Source organism: Pipistrellus kuhlii, unplaced genomic scaffold (genome assembly GCF_014108245.1).
Source record: "Pipistrellus kuhlii isolate mPipKuh1 unplaced genomic scaffold, mPipKuh1.p scaffold_m20_p_2, whole genome shotgun sequence".
NCBI classification, from domain to species: domain Eukaryota; kingdom Metazoa; phylum Chordata; class Mammalia; order Chiroptera; family Vespertilionidae; genus Pipistrellus; species Pipistrellus kuhlii.
The window spans coordinates 151978678-152001649 of record NW_023425515.1 but is presented as its reverse complement, the minus strand read 5'-3'; the positions used below and the strand labels follow the sequence as shown (position 1 = coordinate 152001649).

The 22972-nt window shown below is 42.1% G+C and overlaps 1 protein-coding gene across 5 annotated transcripts in view; it reads right to left on the bottom strand.

The window, feature by feature from the left end:
- JAK1 (Janus kinase 1) overlaps window positions 1-22972 on the bottom strand; it is a 127959-nt gene that overhangs the window by 48684 nt on the left and 56303 nt on the right. For all 5 annotated transcript variants that reach the window (XR_004989552.2, XM_036447421.2, XM_036447420.2 and 2 more), the window contains exons 2-4: window positions 8147-8228; window positions 5357-5555; window positions 2670-2793 (exon numbers count right to left, since the gene is read on the bottom strand). Coding sequence is in view for 4 of the 5 variants with exons in the window: in XM_036447421.2 (XP_036303314.1) it covers window positions 2670-2793; window positions 5357-5555; window positions 8147-8152 (329 nt within the window). In the remaining variant the exon portion in view is untranslated. The remainder of the gene's footprint in view (window positions 1-2669; window positions 2794-5356; window positions 5556-8146; window positions 8229-22972) is intronic.

Here is a 22972-nt window from a genome sequence, read left to right as displayed (position 1 = left end):
CCAAACACTAATTCCTAATATTATAACATGCTAATGGGGAAAAATAAAGAACAACATAAATAAATGTAGTATGACAGCTACCCAGATTCCTTTTCAGAATGATGTGGAGGAAAAATGGAGGGAGGAAGGGAAGCAGGGAGAGAGAGAGGGAGGGAGGGAGGGAGGGAGGCAGGGAGAGAGAGAGGGAGGGAGGGAGGGAGGGAGGCAGGGAGGCAGGGAGGCAGGGAGGGAGGGAAGGAGGGAGGGAGGGAGGGAGGGAGGGAGGGAGGGAGGGAGGGAGGGAGGGAGGGAGGGGAGATGGACAGGTAGACCTATTATCAGAGATATGCCTTCCTTGCAAGTTGAGGAAAATTGTATTACAGATGACTGCATAGTCTAAGCTTATGTACAGATATTTTATACAACAAATTCTCTCCAGGTTTCTCTAGAAGTTTACTAATGGATACTAAAATTCATTTAGATGGGAAAAGGAAGCATTTTTTCCTTAAAAAGGAATAAAGAATATGCTTGCCTTATATGAATATATTACCGTATAAAACAATAACTATCAAAATCATTATCTAAAAACAGAAAACTATAATTGAAGATTATCTCCCAAAATAGAGCTGAGATTCCACTGAAATAGTTGCCAACATTTATTTTCATATTACACCTTCTTTAGTGGTGAGATTGTAAGGTTTTGAAATGTTTGTAGTTTGTTATAATGCAAGTGTTTTAGCTTAGGGTGGGATCTTTTTTGCCCCAAGTTCAAAGAGCTGTGGTAACAAAGCAATATCCTGTCGAAGTGCAATGTCAGGTACAAAGTCAAGGTGCCAAAAATGAAGCGGCCATGCACTTCCTGGCAGCCACGAGGCTGGGAGCAGGCAAAGGCAGCTTCTACAGGGAGGCACTCACACAACCGACAAAAATGAGTGCCTCCTAGAGGCCTCTGTGCCAACAAGGCGATCCACTTCTTGTGTGACTTTGGGAAACTCACTCTCTCTTCTGGATACCAGTTTCCCCCGAAACAGTTGGAAGAGTTGAATTAGTAAACTCAGGTCTCTTCCAAGTTTTCCTTTTACCATTCTAGATTTCAAACCAAGGAGAGAAACCTAGAAGGAAAAGAACTGGAACTGTGACAATGCCCTCTTCCTAGATTGGGAGCTGCAAGCACATGTTTAAATGCTGGATCACACAGCAAGCCCCCAGGCCACAGAAAGCAAGATCACACTTTGAAAAACAAACCCAGATACAGTCTGAAGGCTCAGCAGGGTGGGGTGAATGTTTCCCTAAATCTGGGGCGTAAAATCGTGCTAACATCTTTCTCTCCTCATAAGGTGAGACCTTGGGTAAATACAGAAAGAAGAGAAAAAGTCAGCCCTAGGATGGTTATAAAAGAAAGTAAATCTGATTCAGCTCTGCTGAGGAAAACATCCAGGCCATTCTGGAATGGAAACAACTCTACGGACTTCCCTGAGGCAGTAGTCGCTAAGATACTGTGGAGAGCACCTGAGATCCCGAGGGCCTTTCTAGCATGCGCCTGCATCCCATCAGCCCCTGAGCTAACCTTAATCACATCTATGTTTGTTAAGATCCTTTTCAAAAAGTAGCCACTCTATTTATAAGATCCTTTGCTAAATACACATGTTCACTTGTGCTTAACTACAACCTAACCACCATTCTCCCAATTCTAGGTACAGAACAAATATGCTTATAAACTCAAGAATCTATTAACAAAGAAGTACTGACGATATATGCCACTTGGGAGGCTATGTGACATTTGACAAGGTCTATGATACAGGAGAAAAGGCAAATACCCATCTGAAGAAGAATTACAGCCCGCTACACAAAGCCCAGGGGGTAGATTCGAACATCTACCCCGGGAACAAGGCCCACCTAGCATGTGCAGGATCCCACTGCAGGCAGTGCTTCTCAACCTCCTTAGCTGCAACTTTTAGTAAGAAATATGTTTTATCAAATAATCACCTAATACACTCATATGTACTATATGTCTCAAACAAATGCTTTCAAAAACAATATTCTTAGGATATGTATACACTGAGAGGCCAGATTATTATGATCTCTGAATGCATAATTCTGGCCACTCAGTGTGTGTGTGTGTGTACATTATATATATATGGTCCGGTGTATGAATTCATGCATGGGTGGGGTCCAGCCAGCCTGGCTAGGGGTAGTTGGCTGGCCTGCCTGCTGGTCGAACTCCTGGTTGAAGGGACAATTTGCATATTAGCCTTTTACTAATATATAGGATATACACTGAGTGACCAGATTATTATGCATTCAGAGATTATAATAATCTGGCCACTCAGTGTAAATGCTGATATTACTTATTCTTGCCTGCTTCTTTTTTAAAACAAATTCTGGTCACAACTTACTAAAGTAAATTCATAACCATGATTCACCATTTGAAAAACTCTGCCTCAGGACACTAATTTTATTCAAAATACCCTCTGCATCATAATGGTTTCTTTTCTAGGATGTGGCAGAAGAAGGTGGTCAAATTCATCTTGAATCGTATTCCAAAAACTGAAAAAAGTCCTTTCTCATACCAAGCAAACTTACGGCTTACAAATTACAAAAACGACTACAGTATTTCTTAGTAAGTGACTCAGGCCTCTAGGCTAACCGCCATCCCTTCCCACCTGAGGAAGCCAGGCAGGCACCCATACCTCATCCGGTAGTGGAGCCGGAGCGATGTCTTGTCGTCAACAGTAATGCTGCGATTTGGAGCATACCAGAGCTTGGTGCTCTCATCGTACAGGGCAAAGAGGTTGTGGCACAGGGGAGAGATACCTGGGGAAAAGTAAAGAACATATCAAAATGTCAAAGATAGATATATTTGCATGATATATGCAACATAGGAAATTCTCTCATCCAGAAAGAATCTAGGTCACATTCGTATTCTCGGAGGGCAAATAAGACTTCCAAGCATGTTCAATCAAGCAGTTTTAATTATAATAATAACTATGGCTTCCAACAATATGTACTATAGTTCTTGGCAAACCAGATTTAAACCATTTAAAATGGATGTTTCATGATATTTCTCAGTGTCTACAACAGTCTTACCAAATCCTGCTTTAAAAAAGGCTGAGAGGTTTCCAGACCCTTTGCCTGAATTCACCTTGCTAATCAGTTGGAAACATTCTTGGAGTTTGAGAGGTCCCCAATCTGTCTCCTACAGAAAACATTTAAACAATTCTAATATATATATTAAACATTCAAAGAGGTTTCTGGCAGTAGCAGATAAAACCATGTGTTAGAATAAATAACCACAGTGATTTTTGTCAGTGATTAAGATCTATTACCATTAATAAAAAATATATGTAAGCACTTTGCAGCATTATCATAAATATGCAGCCAACTAAGAAGAAGCTACCTGCTTAACAAAGGTGGTTCAATAAGCTCCCTTGCCTCCCCACCCCACCAACTGCTTCTTTTGGTACAAGACAGACCCAAAAGATACAGGAGATATGAAGCCAGAAAAGCACCTTTCGCTCACTTCTGAGTCCAAGATTAACATTACACGCACCTGTAATCTAAAAGCAAGTGGGCACGGGAGGAAAATGATTGCAAATAATCATATTTCATGAGCAGTCAGGCCTCAAACTAAGACACAGTGAACTAAACCGAAAATAATGTGAGAATATGAGGTAACTGGTCCTTGTTTCCCAAATTAGACATCTGGAGTAAGACAGGCAGCCATGGGGACTCTCGCCAGCCTGACCTGCCTAGGCAGGGACTCTCCAATGAACAGGCTGAGATAAGAAGCTGCAACCTCTTGACATCTCAATGCATCAGCTAAACCCTCACCTCAGTTCCTGCTTCTCAAGTTATTTGGGAGCTACCCCTTCAGAACACTCCTCCTCGTAACAGAGAGGAGGGACTTAAGCTGGAAACCATTTAAAATGGTTAAAGGGAACAAAGGCAAATGATTTTTGGATCCAGTATTAAGAGGACTGTGTTTCAGGTATACCATTTTTTTATTCACAAAATGGCTTTTGTGGACTGGCCTAGAAACCAGGCCTTTCTTCAGACATTTGAGTGTGCAATCACATACATATTTAAGCATAACTCATTTATAATCATGGATCTGTCTGTAATTCTCTACAGATCTGATTCTAGTAATATTAGTATTCATAAATAGGAAAATCAAAGGTATCTTTTTATATAAAAGTATGGAATAATAGCAATACTAACACTGCTGAGGGTTCAGTGTCAGGCATCAGGCTAACACACTCTACATTTATTATCTTTCAATTCTCCTAAGCACCTAATGAGATATTATGCATGCCATTTTACAAATAAAAGGTACTGTGGCCTCCTGGGATTTAGTTTGATTCAAAGTTATTCGGTCAGTAGTAAAATGCAAAGTTGGGATTCAAATCAAACTAGAACTACTGAGTAGGTGAAATAAGGAGAACTAAAATTATATAAATTTGCCAAATGATAATGAAAAACATGGAAGAAATCCATACTGCCCTCAAACACCACTTAATATAATAATAAGAGCTACAAGAATGTGGCATCCCGTGTTCATGCATTTCCAAAATCAATAAATTTCTGTAACATTCTCCTGAGTCAGTTAGAATAGAGGCTGCTAATTCTCCACAGAGTGGACTTAAATCTCTATGTTTCTATGGCATGACTTTGCCATTTAAAAGCAAGTGGCAAACACGGCCAATGACTCCAAATCTAAAAGATAATGAAAAAGGCTTTATTTTGTTACTCAGTTTGGCTTTCACCTTCTGAAGGCAACAGGCTAAGTTTAGTAATATAAGCCTCATTTTTTTTAAAAAATGGATTGTGTTGTTCACAACCTCACTGTCCTTTTCACAACTTGGCAATCTGACCAAGCCACAAAGTGACACTATATTTCTCACTTCACCTCAGCATCACATCGGAGGTGGGGGTGGGGGCGGGGGCAGGCCACAGCCGCAGGATGAATCACACTTGTCTGAAGTTCTGAACATTATGATTATAAGAGGTACTACTTATGGAGCCAATAAGTTTGAGCTTTGCTCATTTTAGTGCTGATATTCTTCGATTTCACAGACATAGGGGAAATAAAAACGAAGTCTTCACAGAGGGCAAGCATTGTCCCTGGGTATCCCACGGCTCATTAGTGACAGCAGGAAAAAAACCACTTTGCAATGAGGAAAGTGAAAGTCTCAGAATTCAAGTCACTGGCCTGAGGTCAAGGGTAAGTAAGTGGCAGAGGCAGGGCCGAACCCCTGACTCCCAGAGTCCACACCTCTCTCTCCACTCAACAAAGCCGTCAGGACAGAGACGCCCGGATGGGCTTCTGGGATGGTGTACCCCTGAAACCCGCCCCGGGCCGGCAGCAGCCGGTACTCACAGCACTCCTGCGCCGCCCTGATGCACAGCTCCTCCGCTGTGTACTCCCCGCTGCCCAGCCGCAGGGGCTCCCTGTCTGGCAGGTAGAACAGCACTTCCACCCCAGGCTCAGGGGCCTCCAGGTTCACCTCGGTCTTCTTGGAGCTCCGCATTTTAGCACAGAAAGCCATGGCATTGCAGTCCTCTTTGATGTTTAGATACTGAAAGGAAAATAAGGCTGTGGTCATTCCGTGTGCTGAGAGCTCCAGCAGTAAAGGAGAGTGTTATGAAGGTGAGAGCAAGCAGAAATCTGTGATGCTGGGTAAGTACCTCTCTCTGCCCCTTCCCTCCCTGAACATCAAATGCATCCGGGCTTGTGACGTGTGAAACTGTGGAAAATAATCTATTACACATTCTAATTAATCATGTATTGTCAGGCCATATTCTCAAAAATCAGAATAACTTTAGACAGGTTTCAATTTATTTTCTCTGTTTGCACACAAGCTATCATTGGAAAATGTGGCTCATTCTGGAACCACTAATGCTAATGATACTAGCATTGCTGCTAACTCAACTGGGATCATTTTACCTTTGAATAGAGCTATGGCATGAATCACGCTGTCTTTTAATTTTATATCTCTCTTCCACTAAACTGCAAGCTCAGAAAGGGCAGGAATCATGTTTATCTATCCCCAAACCCCCAGAACCCAGCCAGGCTGGCTCTTACATAGTACACACAAAATGATAAGTAATTCATGTTCATAAACCACATGAAAATTAATCCAAGGAGCCAGGCCCCCGGCACCCCATGGGCAGGCAGGAGGATGGGCAGCACACTGTGGCAGAATTAAGGTGGGCAGCCTTGCTTTGAAAGGGTCAGAACTCTCTGGTGAGAAGTTTGCAAAAAGTCATTTATGTGAGTCTCCTAAAAAGGGAGAGCAACTAGGGTCAAAGAGCCAACCTCAGCAACCTAGTCTTGGACAAGGCCAGAAAGGAGAGGGAAACCCCTACACATTCTTTCTTCCCCTCACCCCAACACCAACGGCCTACAGCTTAATTTCCCTGACCTGAGGTCACAGCTTTCCTCCTGCCTGCCAAGCCAGCCTTCACTGAGCCCCCAAAGTAATGTCTCTGAAACACAAGTCAGGTCCTCCAAAGGCCCCCACTATCTGCAGACTAATCTCAACGCCTCACAGAGCCCTCCGTCACCTGCCAGCCAGCCTCACTAATCTCATCTTTTATCACTCCCGGCCTCTTACTTCATGCCTCACACCCACAACGCTACCATCTTCCTGCTAACTACCTCCACCCCCATCTCTCCCCCAATGCTGTTTTTCTCACCTTCCGGACTTTGCTCATGCTGATCCCTCTACCAAAAATACCTTTCCACTGCATCCCTTTTCTTTAGAACTCAGCTCAGATGTTCACTTCTCCAAGAAGCCACCTCTGACCCCCATCCTGTTCCCTAAGTTAGATGCTCTCTCCCACACTCACCTCCCTGCACTAACGACACCTATTCGTGTGTCTGTCTCTCTCTTACTCCCTTGCTTGTGCTGTGAGTTCCCTTAGGACAAGGACTATGTCATTCATCTTTGTTTCCCAAGTATCTAACACAGAGGCTTACATGCTTGCAGAATAACCCAAGGAGGCTCCTCAAAACAAGACAAGTCACATGGAACAGACAACAGTCATGGTTGTCTTCACCAAATTCATGTGCTTGGTCTATTACCTGTCTCGGTGAACTAAGACAATTATAGGAGGGGCGTAAGCTAGGTATGTGCCTCAATGCTGCAAACTGAGAACCATTCAGTTTTACATATCTAATCTCTAAAATGAACCTGAAAACCAGAATCTCCCAGAAACCAGGCTGAAAGACTAAGCTCATAACTTACTTGGAGGTTCAGATCAACTATTACCATAAGCAAGAAAGTTCTAAAACTCAACCCTGATTACCCAAATTCACCCCACAATGAAAAATACAGATGGAGAATAGAGAGCAGACTTTAGCTAAGTCTTCTTCATAGTGTGGATAAGCCTTTGTCCTGGAGGTTCTATACAGACATGGCAGGGGAAGAAGACAAAGATGGTGTTACCCTTTCACCCTGAGGAGACAATCAGGCAAGCACACATAATTACATAGAGACAAGATGTGGCAATGGGGGGAAAAATACAACCGACAATGTCCAACAGGAGAGAATTCCTTAAAATAATAGCAACAAAGATACCATGCAGCTGTTAGAAAAGTTGACATAAAGCTCTATGAATCGCCGGGACCGGTTTGGCTCAGTGGATAGAGCGTCAGTCTGCAGACTGAAAGGTCCCGGGTTCGATTCCGGTCAAGGGCATGTACCTTGGTTGCGGGCGCATCCCCAGTAGGGGGTGTGCAAGAGGCAGCTGATCGATGATTCTCTCTCATCAATGTTTCTAACTCTCTATCCCTCTCTCTTCCTCTAGGTGAAAAATCAATAAAATATATTAAAAAAAAAAATCTCTATGAACCAACACTGAAAGGTGTTTATGAAATCCTACAAAATAAAATAAAAAAAAGCACAGTATGTATATGTGGTTATATACAGCTACAATCTGGGAAAACATATAAATAACAGTAGTGAATGTCAAGGAGGGTTCACAAAAGAACTTTAACTTGTACTTTTTACTCCCTAAAAGCTTTTTTTAAGGCAGAACATTCAACATTTGAAATGAACAAAAGTTAAAATACCAATATTTAGGAACTAAAGGATTTCAAGATCAGTTTCATTATTCTTTTTAAAAGCTATTTTTCTTTTTGTCTTTAACATGCAAATGTACATACCTGCATTTATTCGACTGTCCAATGTCCCCCAAAAGCAGACTGGATTTTCTTCTCTACTTTCCAAAGCCCGTTCAGTGCTGAGCTGCACAAGGACAAATAAACAGATCAGCGGCAGAAGTAATTGCATCAGGAAAGAAGAGGACACTTTCATTAAGGGAGCAGCCCAAACCATAAGCAGGCAGGAAAAAGCATTTGGACGGAAGAAGGAAAACAACAAAAAGCAATGATGAGGACACCGAGTGGACAGAGAGGCAGCTTGGGATGTAAACACCAGAGAAGATGTTATTCTGGCCGCTTCAGAACAGAAGCCAGGGACTTTTGCTTCCTGGCGCAGAGTGCCCTGTCCAGTGCAAGAGAAGACTGTGCACCTTCCGTCAACAACCTCTCTCTCGAGGCTGTGAACAATAGTTTGGGACGCCCAAAGATGTGCGCGCTTATTTCCTATTTCCATTTCCTTTAGAATTACCCTCCTCCCAAAGCGGTCTACCCTTGGCCTCATTTTAATGGTGAGCCAACATATGGTATGCCGATGGGGGAAGGCCTAGGAATAAATCTGACAATGCTTTCAGTTCCCCAAGTAGTTTTTGAGCCATTCTTATTTGAAAGCTTAGGTAGCAAATAAAGCTCCCATGCTACTCCTCAAGCTTACTACTTCAAAGCATACTAAACAGAACACCAGCTTGGTTCTGTAGAATTAAAGTGCCTGGACGGGGACACACGGACACACACACACACACACACACACACACGCACGCACACACAGAGCTCTGTTTTGTTTTAACAACTTCCCTTGCTGTTTCTCACAAACTTTCTTTTTTACCAGTAGAATCAAGCTACTGTTGCAAATAAGGAACCACACCCTTAGTGATTTGAAAGTGGTTTCCAAGTTAATACAGGTTATTGCCTCAGTTTCCTGTCTATCACCCAGCACATGTTATCACCGTGCATCTTGAGGAAGAGCACGGTCCCAGTGTGAGGTGGCAGAGTGGCGGGGCGCCGGAGAGAATGACGTGAAGCTGCAAGGCTGCCTTTCCCACAGGACCTGACAATCCAAGTGGGAGGCGACACAACGGAAAACATAAAAGCAATCTAACATCAATCGTGTGTGTCACCGTGGAATCTTCTGTACCTCTAGCTAACTCTGGGACTAACACTGGTGACGGCTAATTTGGGAATGCTTTCTGCAATGGATGAAACTTAAGCAAAAGTAACAATAGGAGGCCAAGCAGGGAATACAAGTATGAATTTTGATGTGACAGCTTTGACGTGGCTATTTTAACATGGACAATTTTAACACGGTTCAAAGAACAGATCACAAAACTTTTAGCTTTTAAAATGTGATATAATCAATTACTTTAAGTGAATAGATACCCTACCCTCATCAAAACAGCAACCTGAAATTAGCTATATGCTAATGCCTTGCTTCTGCTCAGAAGCAGGGTTTCAAACGTCATGTTTAGGACACTCAAGAATGTTTGAACAGTTCTAAGTGTGAACATCTGAGCTATATCAAGAGGCAATAATGAAGAACAAGAGAGATATGGTCCCTGATTACATGGAGTTTATGGTCTACAGGACCAATGGAATCAAACAAAAAAGCACAGAAATGGGTAATTATAAAGAGCTTAAAATGCCCTGAAGGAAAAGGAGAGTTCGTGTAAGAGCAATATGTTATAGCACGGAGTTCAAGAGGGAAGTAATATTGACCTAAGTTGCAGTGGGTATCTAGGGAGGTGGGGAGAAAGCAGTCTGGGTGAAGGATTAGCATGTGCAAAGGCCCTGTAAGAAATGAGGAACTAGTTTGGTCTCTCCAGCTGCACAAATAGGAAAATCCCTCCAATACTCCTTCTCACACCTGGAAAAAGACCAGCACTAGCTAATCTATAGGCTTGCCAACAGCATGTCGGGGACTTTCTACCCCAGATTTCTTGTAGCGGCCACTGTAATCTGTTGCCAAGGATGAATAAAAATTAACCAGATGAATGAGCTCCATGCTTTCAAGCATTAAGAAGCCCATCGTAAAAAAAAGGAAAGGGACACACAATCGGAGCCTTTCAGAGCAGGAAGAGACCTATAAGTTTCACCAGGTGCAGGCTCTTTCAGAAGAGATACAGCATAAAATTTTAGAACTCACAAAGCATTTTAATATGCATCATCAGATCAAGCACATGTTACTTGAATTTAGGAGCTGTGGGGTTGCTCTGGGCCTCATGTAGGATTCAGGAATCAGACTAAAATCACTAAGATTCTTCTAGAATTAGGATTCTATGAAAACATGTAATCAAGCAGAGTTTGGTGTTTCCATTATTCTTTTTCCACAGCAAGCAACATTATATTGGAATCACATTGTACCTAATTTCCAAACTGATCGCCAGTATTACTGGACAGGATAAAATGGTATCAATTTGTGATGCTTAGTTTAGAGAAAACAAGATCAGCAACAGAATTTCTAGACAATATGCATTACTCTGGTGCTTTATATGCTGATTCAATAACAACAAAATCACTACTCTTAGGAAACTGACATTCTAATGATAAAAATGTTAAAAGCACTTAACAGAGATGCTGCGCATCATCCTAATAGCCCTCGGTCTGCTGATCCAGTTCTTGTGCAATGACAACTGTCCTCACTCAGGATAACAAGTGGTTTTTGGTGCTACAGCATATGAGTAATGGCTTCTTTCAAATAAACATTTTTTTCCAAAACAAAAAACAAAACACACAATATGACCTAGCTACTAATTTTTACAACAGGTAGGAAAAGAGCAAGATCTGTTTATAAATACTTTGGATAATTCCAAGCAATCAATTCAAGCTTCTTGCTACAGGATACAAAAAGAGAATCTTTAACGGTAGAAAAACTGACCAGATGGAATCACACAATGCCCTATAAAACAACATGACTCACTGGGTTTCATTCTCAACGCAGATGAAAACAACGAGGCTCAAAAAGCAGGACGGATGAAAGTGAGTAATCAAAAGGTTTTGATGATAGCAATGAATCCTACATAATAAAAGTCTAATACACAAATTGTCCCCTCGACCAGGAGTTTTTTTTTTTTTTTGGGGGGGGGGCACACATGCACCAACTGCCCACAGCCCCTCCCCCTGGCCTGACCCCACCCATGCACAAATTCGTGAATGGGGCCTCTAGTTTACTTAAAAGAAAACGTCTTTTCTTTCCATGAGAGAGGACTAATTTTGTGGTTCAATCTTATAGATGCTTCTTAACACGGGGGGGAAGGGGGGGCCAGAGAAATTTTGTAGATTCTCTGGTTTTATTTTTTAATTACTTTATATATGCATTAAAGGAATTAAAGCCTTTAATTTCTTAAGTAGAAAATTCAAATAAAATGTTAAAGAATTAAGGTATGAACTTGGGGAAATTTTTAAGAAATGTTATTAGAAAACATCCTGAATAGAACCAGAGTCATAGAAGCATTGAACAGACAGTCTAATCTATGAGGGAAGGTGGGGGGGAGGGAGGGTAAGGGGGTAAGAGATCAATCAAAGGACTTGTATGCTTGCATATGAGCATACCCAATGCACACAGACAATAGGGGTGTGGGGGTGTAAGGGCATGTGCTGGGGAGTGGGGGCGGCGGGGAGAGGTCAATGGGGGAAAACGGAGACTTACATTATTAAACAACAAAGAATTTAAAGAGAAAAGAATATGTCCGGAAATCAGCTGCTTAATATCTTAAGAAATTGTAAGATTAAAGATATAAAGCCTTGTCCTAACCAGTCTGGCTCAGTGGATAAGAGCATCAGACCACAGACAAGGTTCCCAGGTTCGATGCCAGTCAAGGGCATGTACCTTGGTTGCAGGCTCAATCCCCAATAGGGGACATGCAGGAGGAAGCAGATCAATGTTTCTCTCTCACTGATGTTTCTAATTCTTTATCCCTCTCCCTTCCTCTAGGTAAAAATCAATAAAATGTATATATATTTTAAAGATAAAGGTGTTAAGCCTTAAAAAAGTATTTCAGCAGGCACCAGTCTTAGCGTTGGTGAAGAAAGTAATACAAAAGTACAAGCTCCTAAAACAAATAATAAAATAAAATACAAGTTCCTAGAGGGCAGGGATTTTTGTTTCTTTTGTTTAGTGCTTTACATATTAAGTGATTAATAAGTAGTAAAAACAGTTGTTCAATGAAAGATTAAGGTGACAAACAAAGCAACCGATGCAATGGAAACTTCACCCTAATCCAGGTGCGTGGGTTCTTAAGGACTTGGTACACAAGGCAGGAGATGTGAATGTGTTCAGAAAGGTATTTAAGTGCTAAAGCAATATAATATAGGCTTTACGGCAGAAGGTGAAGGTGGGCTGTGCGCTTGCTCAGAAAAAATGAATAAATAGGAATTCTGAACAAAAGCCAGGTCACAAATCAAAGTCTTGTTCACAAGTCTCAGATGACACAGAACAGCAGCTGAAAGCATGAGCTGGCGTCATCCAGGCCTGAGTTTGGGTCCCATGCTCCCCACTTACGAGCTATTGTAATCTTAGGCCCGTTACTTAACATCCCTAAACCACAATGTTCTCAGCTTTAAGTGGAGGGATAAAATAGGGTATATCTCACAGAGCTGTTAAGAGATGCATTAATGCACATAAAGTGCCTAACAGATTTAGCAGGCAATAAGCATTCAGGTTTTGGGCATAATTTCTGTTAAACTGATTACAGCTTGATGGCATACAGTTCCAGCCAAGGAGAACGAACGTCTTATGCATGGAGCCAGGCACCTGTACTTAATTCCCATAAAAACCAGGAGAGGTTTTGGGCCAATCAGTGGGAGTGCCAGGAGTCAAATATGTGACTCCTGGTTCCAAGGATCTTGCTCTTCCCATAGGAGAAAAACCAACGGTTTTAAAATGCCCCATCACCAACACCATTGTCTTCTCGGGCCCCCCCCCCCCCTTTTTTTTTGTGTGTGTACTTTTGATAATCTCCCATCCACTTAGGAGACCGGTCTCATTCTGAAGCCCTTCCTTCCAGAGTCTGTCATTAAAAAAGCCATTAAAATGCCCCAGCCTTGCCTGCGCCCCAGCCTTGCCTGCGCTCCAGCACACAAACCAAGGTGCTGCTCTGGTACCATGACTCCAAGTGTGGGGAGAAGTCCTGGTGGCCCTGGCACAGGCCAACCCCACGAGGGCACTGAACCTCCTAACACACACACACACACACACACACACACACCAAGACTTGCTTCCCTTTCAGCCGCATCACACGGGCTTCATGCCCACGGCAGCTTTGAACGTGTCTGTTGCTCCCAATGCTTTGCCAAGACCCAGAATAACTGTCCTGATGAAAGTATCACAAGATACTCTGCAAAGCTGATGGATTCCAGCAGAGGGACTAGATGATATAAATACAAAATCTGCTGCTTTTTACCGTAAGCAAGTCTCGATTATGGCTTTTCTATATGCCACTCCTGCCACACAGAATAACTCACTTATGACTATAGCAGCAATTCCAGGAATACCCCAGAACCGTAAGTGCTGCTGCATTTACAATAAACTTCTAGAGATGCTCAAACAATCAATGACAACTCGATGGGCCAGGGCTCTCTGTGCCGCTCCCAATGAGCCTGCTCTCCCTGAGAGGGTTTCTGATCAAAGTAAATTTAGTACTTTGCTTAATTAAAGTCAATAAGTGTCCTTCCTAAGAACTGCACTGTATCAAGAAGCTTTGCTACTTTGTCTTTTTCTTCTTTTAGCACTGACTCAACCATAAGGCCGCTGAAGAGCACAGAATAGTGGTAGCAGAAATGGACACACCAAACATGGAGAGTGGGGAACAGTTTGTCATCTTACGTGCTTTTAATCATACTTGCACCATCACAATAAAACCTTGCACTTTACTAAGAGAGCTTGAAAAGGTTTTCACATCTATAACCACTTTTGAGTCTCACAGCCTCTTTCACAGATGAGAAGATTCCGCTTTAGACTTTCCCACGGTCAAGTGGCCAGTGAGTGGCAAGACCAGGCTCAAACACACTTCTCAGCCTCCACCTCCCTGACCTTTAAGTTTGGCACACTTCCTTAGGCAAGGCACGGGAGTTTGGGGGGATCTAAAGAAGTGCCCAGATTAAATCTAAGCTCACCAAATCCTTACAGTATACTAACAGCTGGCAAGATAAACATATACAGGGGAACCTCAAGAAAGCAGATGTGGAAGAGATGCCGAGAGTCAGGCAGGAGTCTGCCAAAAGTGGTTTGGCTCAGAGGATAGAGCGTCGGCCTGCGGACTGAAAGGTCCCAGGTTTGATTCCGGTCAAGGGCATGTACCTTGGTTACAGGCACATTCCCAGTGGGGGGGTGTACAGAAGGCAGCTAATCGATGTATCTCTCTCATTGATGTTTCTAGCTCTCTATCCCTCTAACTCTCCCTTCCCCTCTGTAAAAAATAAATAATATTAAAAAAAAAAAAAGGAAGAAGAAGAAGGAAGAAGGAAGAAGGAAGAAAAAGAACTACTACAGGAGTCATGTGACCAGGGAGAGTAGAATCTGTTTCCAGCTTTGAGGATTAGAGAAGATTTTATAAGACAGAAAGAAAAGGTGCAAGGGTTCTGAAAAAGGGCCAGGAGGAAGGAAAACAATGAGGATGGATGTGCAGGATGGCATATGTAGACCAGGAGGGATCCTGCAGGAAAGGTGAGGGACTGTGGATGGAGGGCAGGGTTGGTAATTGAGCTCCCTCCTGTAAGGAACAAGAGAAACTACCCATCAGAAAGTGGCCCAGTTCTAGCCCAGTTCTGCTAGGACCTGCCTGGTCTAGACCAAGCCTCTAAAGCAGCAGTCGCCAACCAGTGGTCCGTGAAGTCCAAAAGATTGACGACAGAAGCTCTAAAGCTCTCTGAGCTCAAATCCTACATACAGAAAGTACTTATCTATCTATATAAAAGCCTAAGTGACTGGCTGACAAGCCAACCAGCTGACTGACCACCAGGAGGCAGACACTCAGTGCAGGAGCAGAAACCACTGGCAAGGAAACATGTAACAGACTGATGAATCTCAGAGGAAAAGGGGGATGGGGAGGGCGGGAAGAGATTAACCAAAGATCTTATATGTATACTAGAGACCCGATGCACAGATTTATGCATTGGTCAGGTCCCTTGGCCTGGCCTGAGGGTACTGGGCAGAAACCAGCTCTCTGACATCCCCTGAGGGGTCCCAGATTGCGAGAGGGCACAGGCCAGGCTTTAATATCTGTGTGACATTAGGCAAATCTTTCAACCTATTTAAATTTTCTGTTTCCTCTGTAAAACTGAGTAAATAAAAGTATTTACTTTATAGGGTTGTTGTAAAGGTTCAAAATTTCTCTAAACCTCTTTTTCTAAAGTAAGTCTTTAACTGGTACACACTTTAAAAAGCTCACAGCTCATTAAGAAATCAAGTGTCTGTGAGTAAATGCAAGGTTTTAAAAACCTTTTAGATTAAAAAAAAAAGAACAAAAATCCATATATATTACAAATGTCTGAAACTATATTATGCTGCACCCTGACATTAATTTTTCATTAACTTGTATTTTCAAAATGTCATGGTGCAAAGACATGGAACCTCTTACTGATGAGCCATATGACAAAGCCTTAGGTACCTCACTAAGTAAAATAAACAAACAAAAACTCATCACACAGCTTGCTGGGAAGAAAAGAACACAAGATGTATCAGCAAAGAAGAGTTTGATTGACTGCTAAATACAAGACACACCCAACCAAAGCAAAAAAGCACTTGTTCAGCGAAAGTGTGAGGTTGGGGCTGGTGTAGCTGGACCATCCAGAAGACTTGGGGGAAAACCGGTGTGGCAGAGTTCAACCTTCCGGTCACGAAGACCTGGGCCAGGATACCAGCCCTGCCATTCAGTAGTTGGGTGCGAGTCACTTTTTAATCATCTGTGGTTGTTTTCTCAGCTGCAAAAAAGAGTAAGAGTAATTCTTTAACAGGATTGTTTTAAACTCTGGGAGAAAAAAAGTATATATAAGCCTATGCCACATTAGGCATATATAATAGTATGACCATTACACAGGAGGTGAGATTTGAACTGGACCTTTAGGAGATGGGGAAGATACAAACAGGATGAAGATAGCAACGGACTAAGGGAAACCGTCCAAATGATGGAAATGTGAAAGAAACAGCAAAAGAATAAGGGGAGCGGATGTAAAACCCTCTGGACTGAACAGAAAGTTTGTGTGGAACCGAAAGAAATGAGGAAAGGGAGAAAGTTAAGGCCAACTCACAGTGGACCACAAATGCCCACACCTCAGGAGTCTGGACTTTCCTTTGAAGAGACAACCTTCAAGGAGAACTTAAATCCCCAGACTCATATGAATTCTTCAGAAACAAGAAAGTTCCCCTTGGAGGGGAGTGTGTGCTGTATGGGGGTAGAGCTCTCAGACACAAGGAGATGATGGGGGAGGAGGGTCCTTAGGAACGCTTGATATTCAAAGGTAGAAAAACAAATATCCTTTAAGTATTTTAAATGAATCAAATAGTTCTTGATGGACATGTAGGCTTGGTACACTGCACTCCTCACTCCTTGCCTCCCTTGAAGTGTGACTATCCCAGGATAATAAAAGTGAACTGAGCAAACAGTCCCTTTGCTACCAGTAAGAGCTGATTTGAATATTCATTTGGGAACTCCATACTCTAGCCACACCTTACTACACACACACACTCTCTCACTCAAAGAAACATGTTTCTTAGATAAAAGAAAAATGAGAAGCTATTTTTCTTCTACGAATTACACTGTGAATGAGTCAGAGAAAACTTTCCCGAAGCTTTTTCCCTCAAGACTGAGCACAGGAAGGGGGCGGGGGGACCCACATTCTGCTGGTGATTCATCCTCCTCCACCGAGTCTGGGGGAGGACTGCAGTCTGAGGGCTACCCTTGGGAGTCCCTCTAAATTATTTTTGTAACATCTTGTCCTTGGATAAAAGGGAACACAGACAGAAATAGGAGGCCAGGAGGTCATGTATTACTCAGTAGAGTTGTTTACCCCACCCTGTTTCCCTAATATCCAGAATTCAGAGCTCTGAATAATTGATATAGGCACTAACCACGTTTTCGGGGATTTAAATATGGCAGAATTCCCACAATTCACATTGAATGGAAATTTATCTGCCTTTGATGATTCCGAAGATTGTACCAGACCTTCTTAGTCATGCCTTCGAATCATAGAATCATGCCTTTTGACCAATTTTCATTTCACAAAACTGTGAGGGGTGAAATGAGGGTGGGAGAATCCAGTTAGTAGAATTTGCATAAATAAGTTCCCCTGTATATCATTCATTCAAACAGACGGTCTCCATGAACTTGCATAAATATTTGATCAGTTCACAGAGCTTTCTGATGTGTGTCCAGCCAGGTGGTCCCTGAGCATTTCTAATCTTGGTCAAAAGAACTGTGCTTGTACCATGTGCCACACCTGTACACATGGCTAATAAAATAGTAGAAATGCAGGTCTTCTGATGCCAAGTCTCACAGAACCCAAACTGCACAATAATAAATATAAATGAAGGAACCTCTGCCTTTTTAGTCTTTCTCCAAATGAAAGCAAAAGACCAAAGTTGGCTAAATCATTAATAAGGATTAACTAATCAAAATCAATAAATAATTAATACAAATTATATACTTTTTACAGCTTACAACAAAGCACTATTACTTCTCAATAATTTTAAGTAAAATTTCTCTTATTTTATTCACAAGCAAACTAAGACCTAAGATACCCAGTGATTAGTGAAAGGTCAAATATAATTATTAACTGGAACTCAAATCCAAGCAAAGAAAATAAAAACTAAAAAAAAAAAAAAAGATAAATGATCATGGTGAAAAGATCAAATTTCACTAACAAATTAAAATTTTAAAATGCTATTTTTATGTATCTAATCAGTAAAGGTGGTAGATATAAGACTGGATTAGGTAAAGTATAAACTACCATCATCTTCAAAGTATAAAAGTTATTTAGACTCATGTTAATAACAATATGCACTCAATACAGAAAAGTACGTATCACTGAACATAAAAAGTTCCTCCCCCTATTCCCCAGAGATAGTCACTATTCAATTTTTTGGTGCAACCTTCCTTGAGGACAATTTGGCTCCACGTGTCAATTTGAACTTAAAAATCCTTGTTTTGTTTCACAACTGCAAACTATATTAATGGGAAAAAAGCAGGTTACAAAATGGCACATAGAGGATGATCCTCATTACGCAAATAATCCTAGAGAGAGAAAAATGATGGAGGATGGGGAATACCGTAAGAAAAATTACCTACGTTAACAGTGATTATTCTCAGGTGCTTGTGGGACTAGTGATTACTCATTTTGCATGCTTTTCAAAATTGTCCACGTGTTCTACAACTGTGTGATACTACTCTAATTAAAGGGGGGGTGGGGGGAGTAATTCCCCCAGGGATTCAGAGGAGCCAATTCCTAGTCCACTATATAAGCCATCATATCAATAACTCTCTCTGCCTGCTATCATTTTAATTACTAGTGACCTGAAACAAGAAATGTGACAAAGCAAAAAGTAACTATTTGCTAATGAGATATTAAAGGCTCTGACTTCAGAAGACAGAGAGGTCAGACAGGTAAGAGCAGAGGTGAGCCCCATTCCAGGTGAAGACAAAGATGTGATCAAAGGCACCAGACAGAAGATCAATAAGTCTGTTTGGGGAATAGTAAGCAGAAGACAAGCATATTCACCAAGAGAAGCAGGAGACAAGATTGAGGGGGTAGGCTGGGGTCAGACTGAGCAGAAGAGATGTTGGTGCAGTGGAAAGGGGGCCTGGGAGTCACAGACGCTCACACATTCAACTGGTGAGTAAGCCACAATCTTCTAACTTATTTGTCTCCTTCCACCTCTCTCCCTCATCCATGGTTTCTCTCTCAAATTAGGGGAACAGTCTCCTGAAAAGTTCCTGCCTTCTTTGTCAGCTACTTGTACTGCAGCCTCCACAATGCAGCCAGTCATGTTTCTAAACTGCATGCACATCTGAAATCTTACCCTTTCATCTTAAACTTTATTTCCTACTCTCTTAGGAAAGATGGCCTTCAGGGATACCTCCTAGGGCTTATCACTCCTTCTATCCTGAAATCCAAATGTACAGAGTCATTTGCAGTTCCTGTCATCTGGCACACACTTTGTCCTCCAAGTCTTTGCCATCCCCACTCATTCTTCAATCCACAGCTCAGGAATCATCTGCTCATCCACGCTTAGGCAGCACTTATAATCCTGCTCAGTAACTGCCTGTACAACTGTCTCTTCTTCACCATCTTTGTGCCCCACCATCTCACCCTTTGAGCCCCCACTCTCCCATGAGGAGAAAGGATGATCTACTAACCAGGAACTGTAGCTGATACCTGGCTGGTTTGCAGCACCAAAGAACAGTGCACAGAGGACAGCAGGTATTCAATAAATGCTTGTGGAAGAGACAAAGGCTTATGTGAAACATTTCCTTTCCCAGGATGCCTTCCCTGACCATCCTCACTTCCTTCCAAAAGTACTTACCTAATCCATGTGAACACTATAGAGCTGTGTATATTTCAGAAACTGTTTCATATATAAAATGAGTAGTTGCATGCCTAACTAAATTGTGAAAAACTACTTAAATTTGTGTTTTTATATCTCCTCCCACCACTGTATCCATGAATGAGTCCACACCCTATTCTTTTTTCTAATAAGGAATAACATACCCTAACACAAGCATGTCAAACTCAAAGGCTAACACAGGCCAAATAAACAAGGTTAAAGTTTATATGGGCTGCAAAAAAAAAAAAAAGCTTTAATTTTCATAGGAATAAAGGTTTATTTCGATAGAGACATGGTGAATACAAAGGACTAAAGTAAATGAATAATGGTTAACATAAAATAATGAAACATCTTAATAAAAATATTTTTTTCCTGAATATTAACTTACTAGTCTCTGAATAACTGCACAAATTAATAAGCGTAACACAAATAAACCTATTTTTCTTGTTCTCCAAAAGCGAAATATTTCCTGTCGTGCACACCAAACAAGTCAGTACAAGACTAATGATGTGGCAATCGACTGCTAAAATATGTGCTGCTGGTATTAGTGGAGAGAAATGGTGAGCCTACATGTAAAGCATGTAAGGGAAATGAATGCAACATGATTACATTCAAGGGAATACGCTAATCAGTCATTAGTGAGCACTGTAGTTCGTTATTAATAATTATTATGTATAACAGGATATTGTAAAAATCTAGTTACGAAATTTGTATTAAAACGTTGATTACATCCTGTTATATTGGCTGGGCTGCAAAAATATTCATTGGGGGCCCCATGCGGCCCACGACCCATGAGTTTGACATGCTTACCCTAACATTTCTCAATGTGCTGGGAGTCATCCTATCTAATAAAGAGGGAATATGCTATTTGACCATCACACCTGCACAAAGATGGTGGCACCCACAGCCAATAAGGAGGGAATGTGCTATTTGTGACCACGCCTCCAAGATGGCATCTTTTGCCAGCAGGCCTAGGTACCACACCCATGCATGAATTTGTGCACTGGGCCTCTAGTATAAGAAGATGGCAGTGCCCAGTCCCCTCAGCTCCACCAGGGTGGCAGGCACGTGACACGGACAGGCCCGTCACCAGGTAGGTCCAGCCGCTCTGCACACCTGCCTCCGGAGTCCCCCGGTCCCCTCTGGTCCCCTCAGCCCTACAGCCACCCAGAGCCAGCCCGAGGCGCAGCAAGCCTCACATGGTGGCTACCCAGCTGCCCCAGGCCGCCAGAGGCTCAGGTAACCAGGGCCTGCTGAGGCTTTACGCTGCCAGCAGTGGCAGCAGCAGAGGTGTAACGGGAGCGTTGCCTTCCACTGGTGGCCGGGTCACCTCCAGCCCCTGAGGGCTCATGGACTAGGAGAGGGGGCAGGACAGGCTGAGGGAACCCCCTCCAGTTTTCATGTACTGGGCCTCTAGTCTAAAATAATAAAATCTAATATAGTATGTCAAATCAATATAATTAGGCTATCTAGTTAAAGAAACACAAGTTGATACAGATATTAAGCAAATGTTGATTTCTCTTACAGAATAATCAGTGATAAATTGTGAGCCAAAATTATAGTTTTTAAATGTTCTCTTATTTATAATTATATACTAGAGGCCCAGTGCACAAATTCATGCATGGGTGTGGCCAATCAAGGTCTGCCGGCTGGGGGCAGAAACAGGCCCAGGAGGTTGGCTGCCAACCCTGAGGAGGGAACCAGCCTTCATTCAGCCCCTCTGGGAAAGGGGCTGCATCCGCCGCCACACACCCCAGTTCCCTGTCCCAGCCCAGGGCCCTAAAACCCCAGTGGGGTTGGGAGAGAAGGCAACAGTCGCCAGGCCGGGCACAGAAGGAACAAATGCCGGATGCCACCATGGAGGTTGGCTATGGATGGAAGTGCACTGACCACCAGGGGGCAGCTCCTGCATTGAGCGTCTGTCCCCTGGTGGTCAGTGCATGTCATAGCTACTGGTTGACCGATCATTCCGGTCATCTGGTCATAACCGTCACTTAGGCTTTCATATATATACATTTCTCTAAGAAGTATTTAAATTTATTTGTTAAGATTACAATTCAGGCCGGGACCGGTTTGGCTTAATGGATAGAGCATCGGCTTGGGGACTGAAAGGTCCCGGGTTCGATTCTGGTCAAGGGCATGTACCTTGGTTGCAGGCATATCCCCAGTAGGGGGTGTGCAAGAGGCAGCTGATCGATGACTCTCTCTCATCAATGTTTCTAACTCTCTCTCTCTCCCTTCCTCTCTGTACAAAATCAATAAAATATATATTAAAAAAAAAAGATTACAATTCAGTGGCTTTTCATTGATTCATAAAATTGCACAACTTATACCACGATCTAATTCTGAAACATTTTCATCACCCTCAAAGAAAACTCATGCCCATTAGTAGTCATTCTCCATTCTCCCCTACCACAACCCCTGGAAATCATTAATCTTTTTGCATATTCTGGACATTTCATATCAAAGAAGTTATATAAGTTATGGCTTCATGTCTGGCTTATTTCACCTAGAAATGTTTTCAAGATTCATCCATGTTATAACGTGTACTAGTCTTTTTACAGCTACACTGCATTCCATTATATGAAGGCATTTAAATTTTAAGAGAAATAAAATGATAGAAGTAAAGAAACTCCTTGATTTTAAAAATCACCACAGAAAGCAGAAAACATTATTATCAGGTATGCATTCTTTACCACAGTTTTCTCATTTAATCATGATAACAACCACCTTGTAAAGTAATTTCCTCAGATGATAAAACTGGGGCTCATAGAGATTACACTGCCAAATGTAGTTAGCAAGTGGTAAAACCACAATAGCCAATATATTCTCCTCTCAGCAGTAAAATCAGTCCTACTATTTACGCAACCCATAAAACTAAGAGCATCTCCCTGTTAAGAAGCTGATAAAAGCTAAAGGACAATGTTCCAATCCCTCATTCATTTGCTCATAGGAGTGTTAAACTCCTTTGTTCAAGCCCCACATACGGTCTAGGGATATAACATGAACACGGAGGATACACAGTGCCTTTATTTACAATTTTTCTTCTTTTTGGTGTATTGTGTCATAGCATATTAAAATGAGATACATGAGGCCATAACTTATATAACATTTAAAAGGAAATAATTAAAAGGGTGAAGGTGAAACTATGAGGAGAAAGGATGATCTACTAACCAGAAGAAGATGGGGATAGATGGGCAACAGAACCCCTCAATTAAGAGGGGGGTGCTAGTTGTATGCCATTATCCTTTCTTCCTCTCTTCAATAATGTTTAGCTGTGCACATGGATGCTCACAATA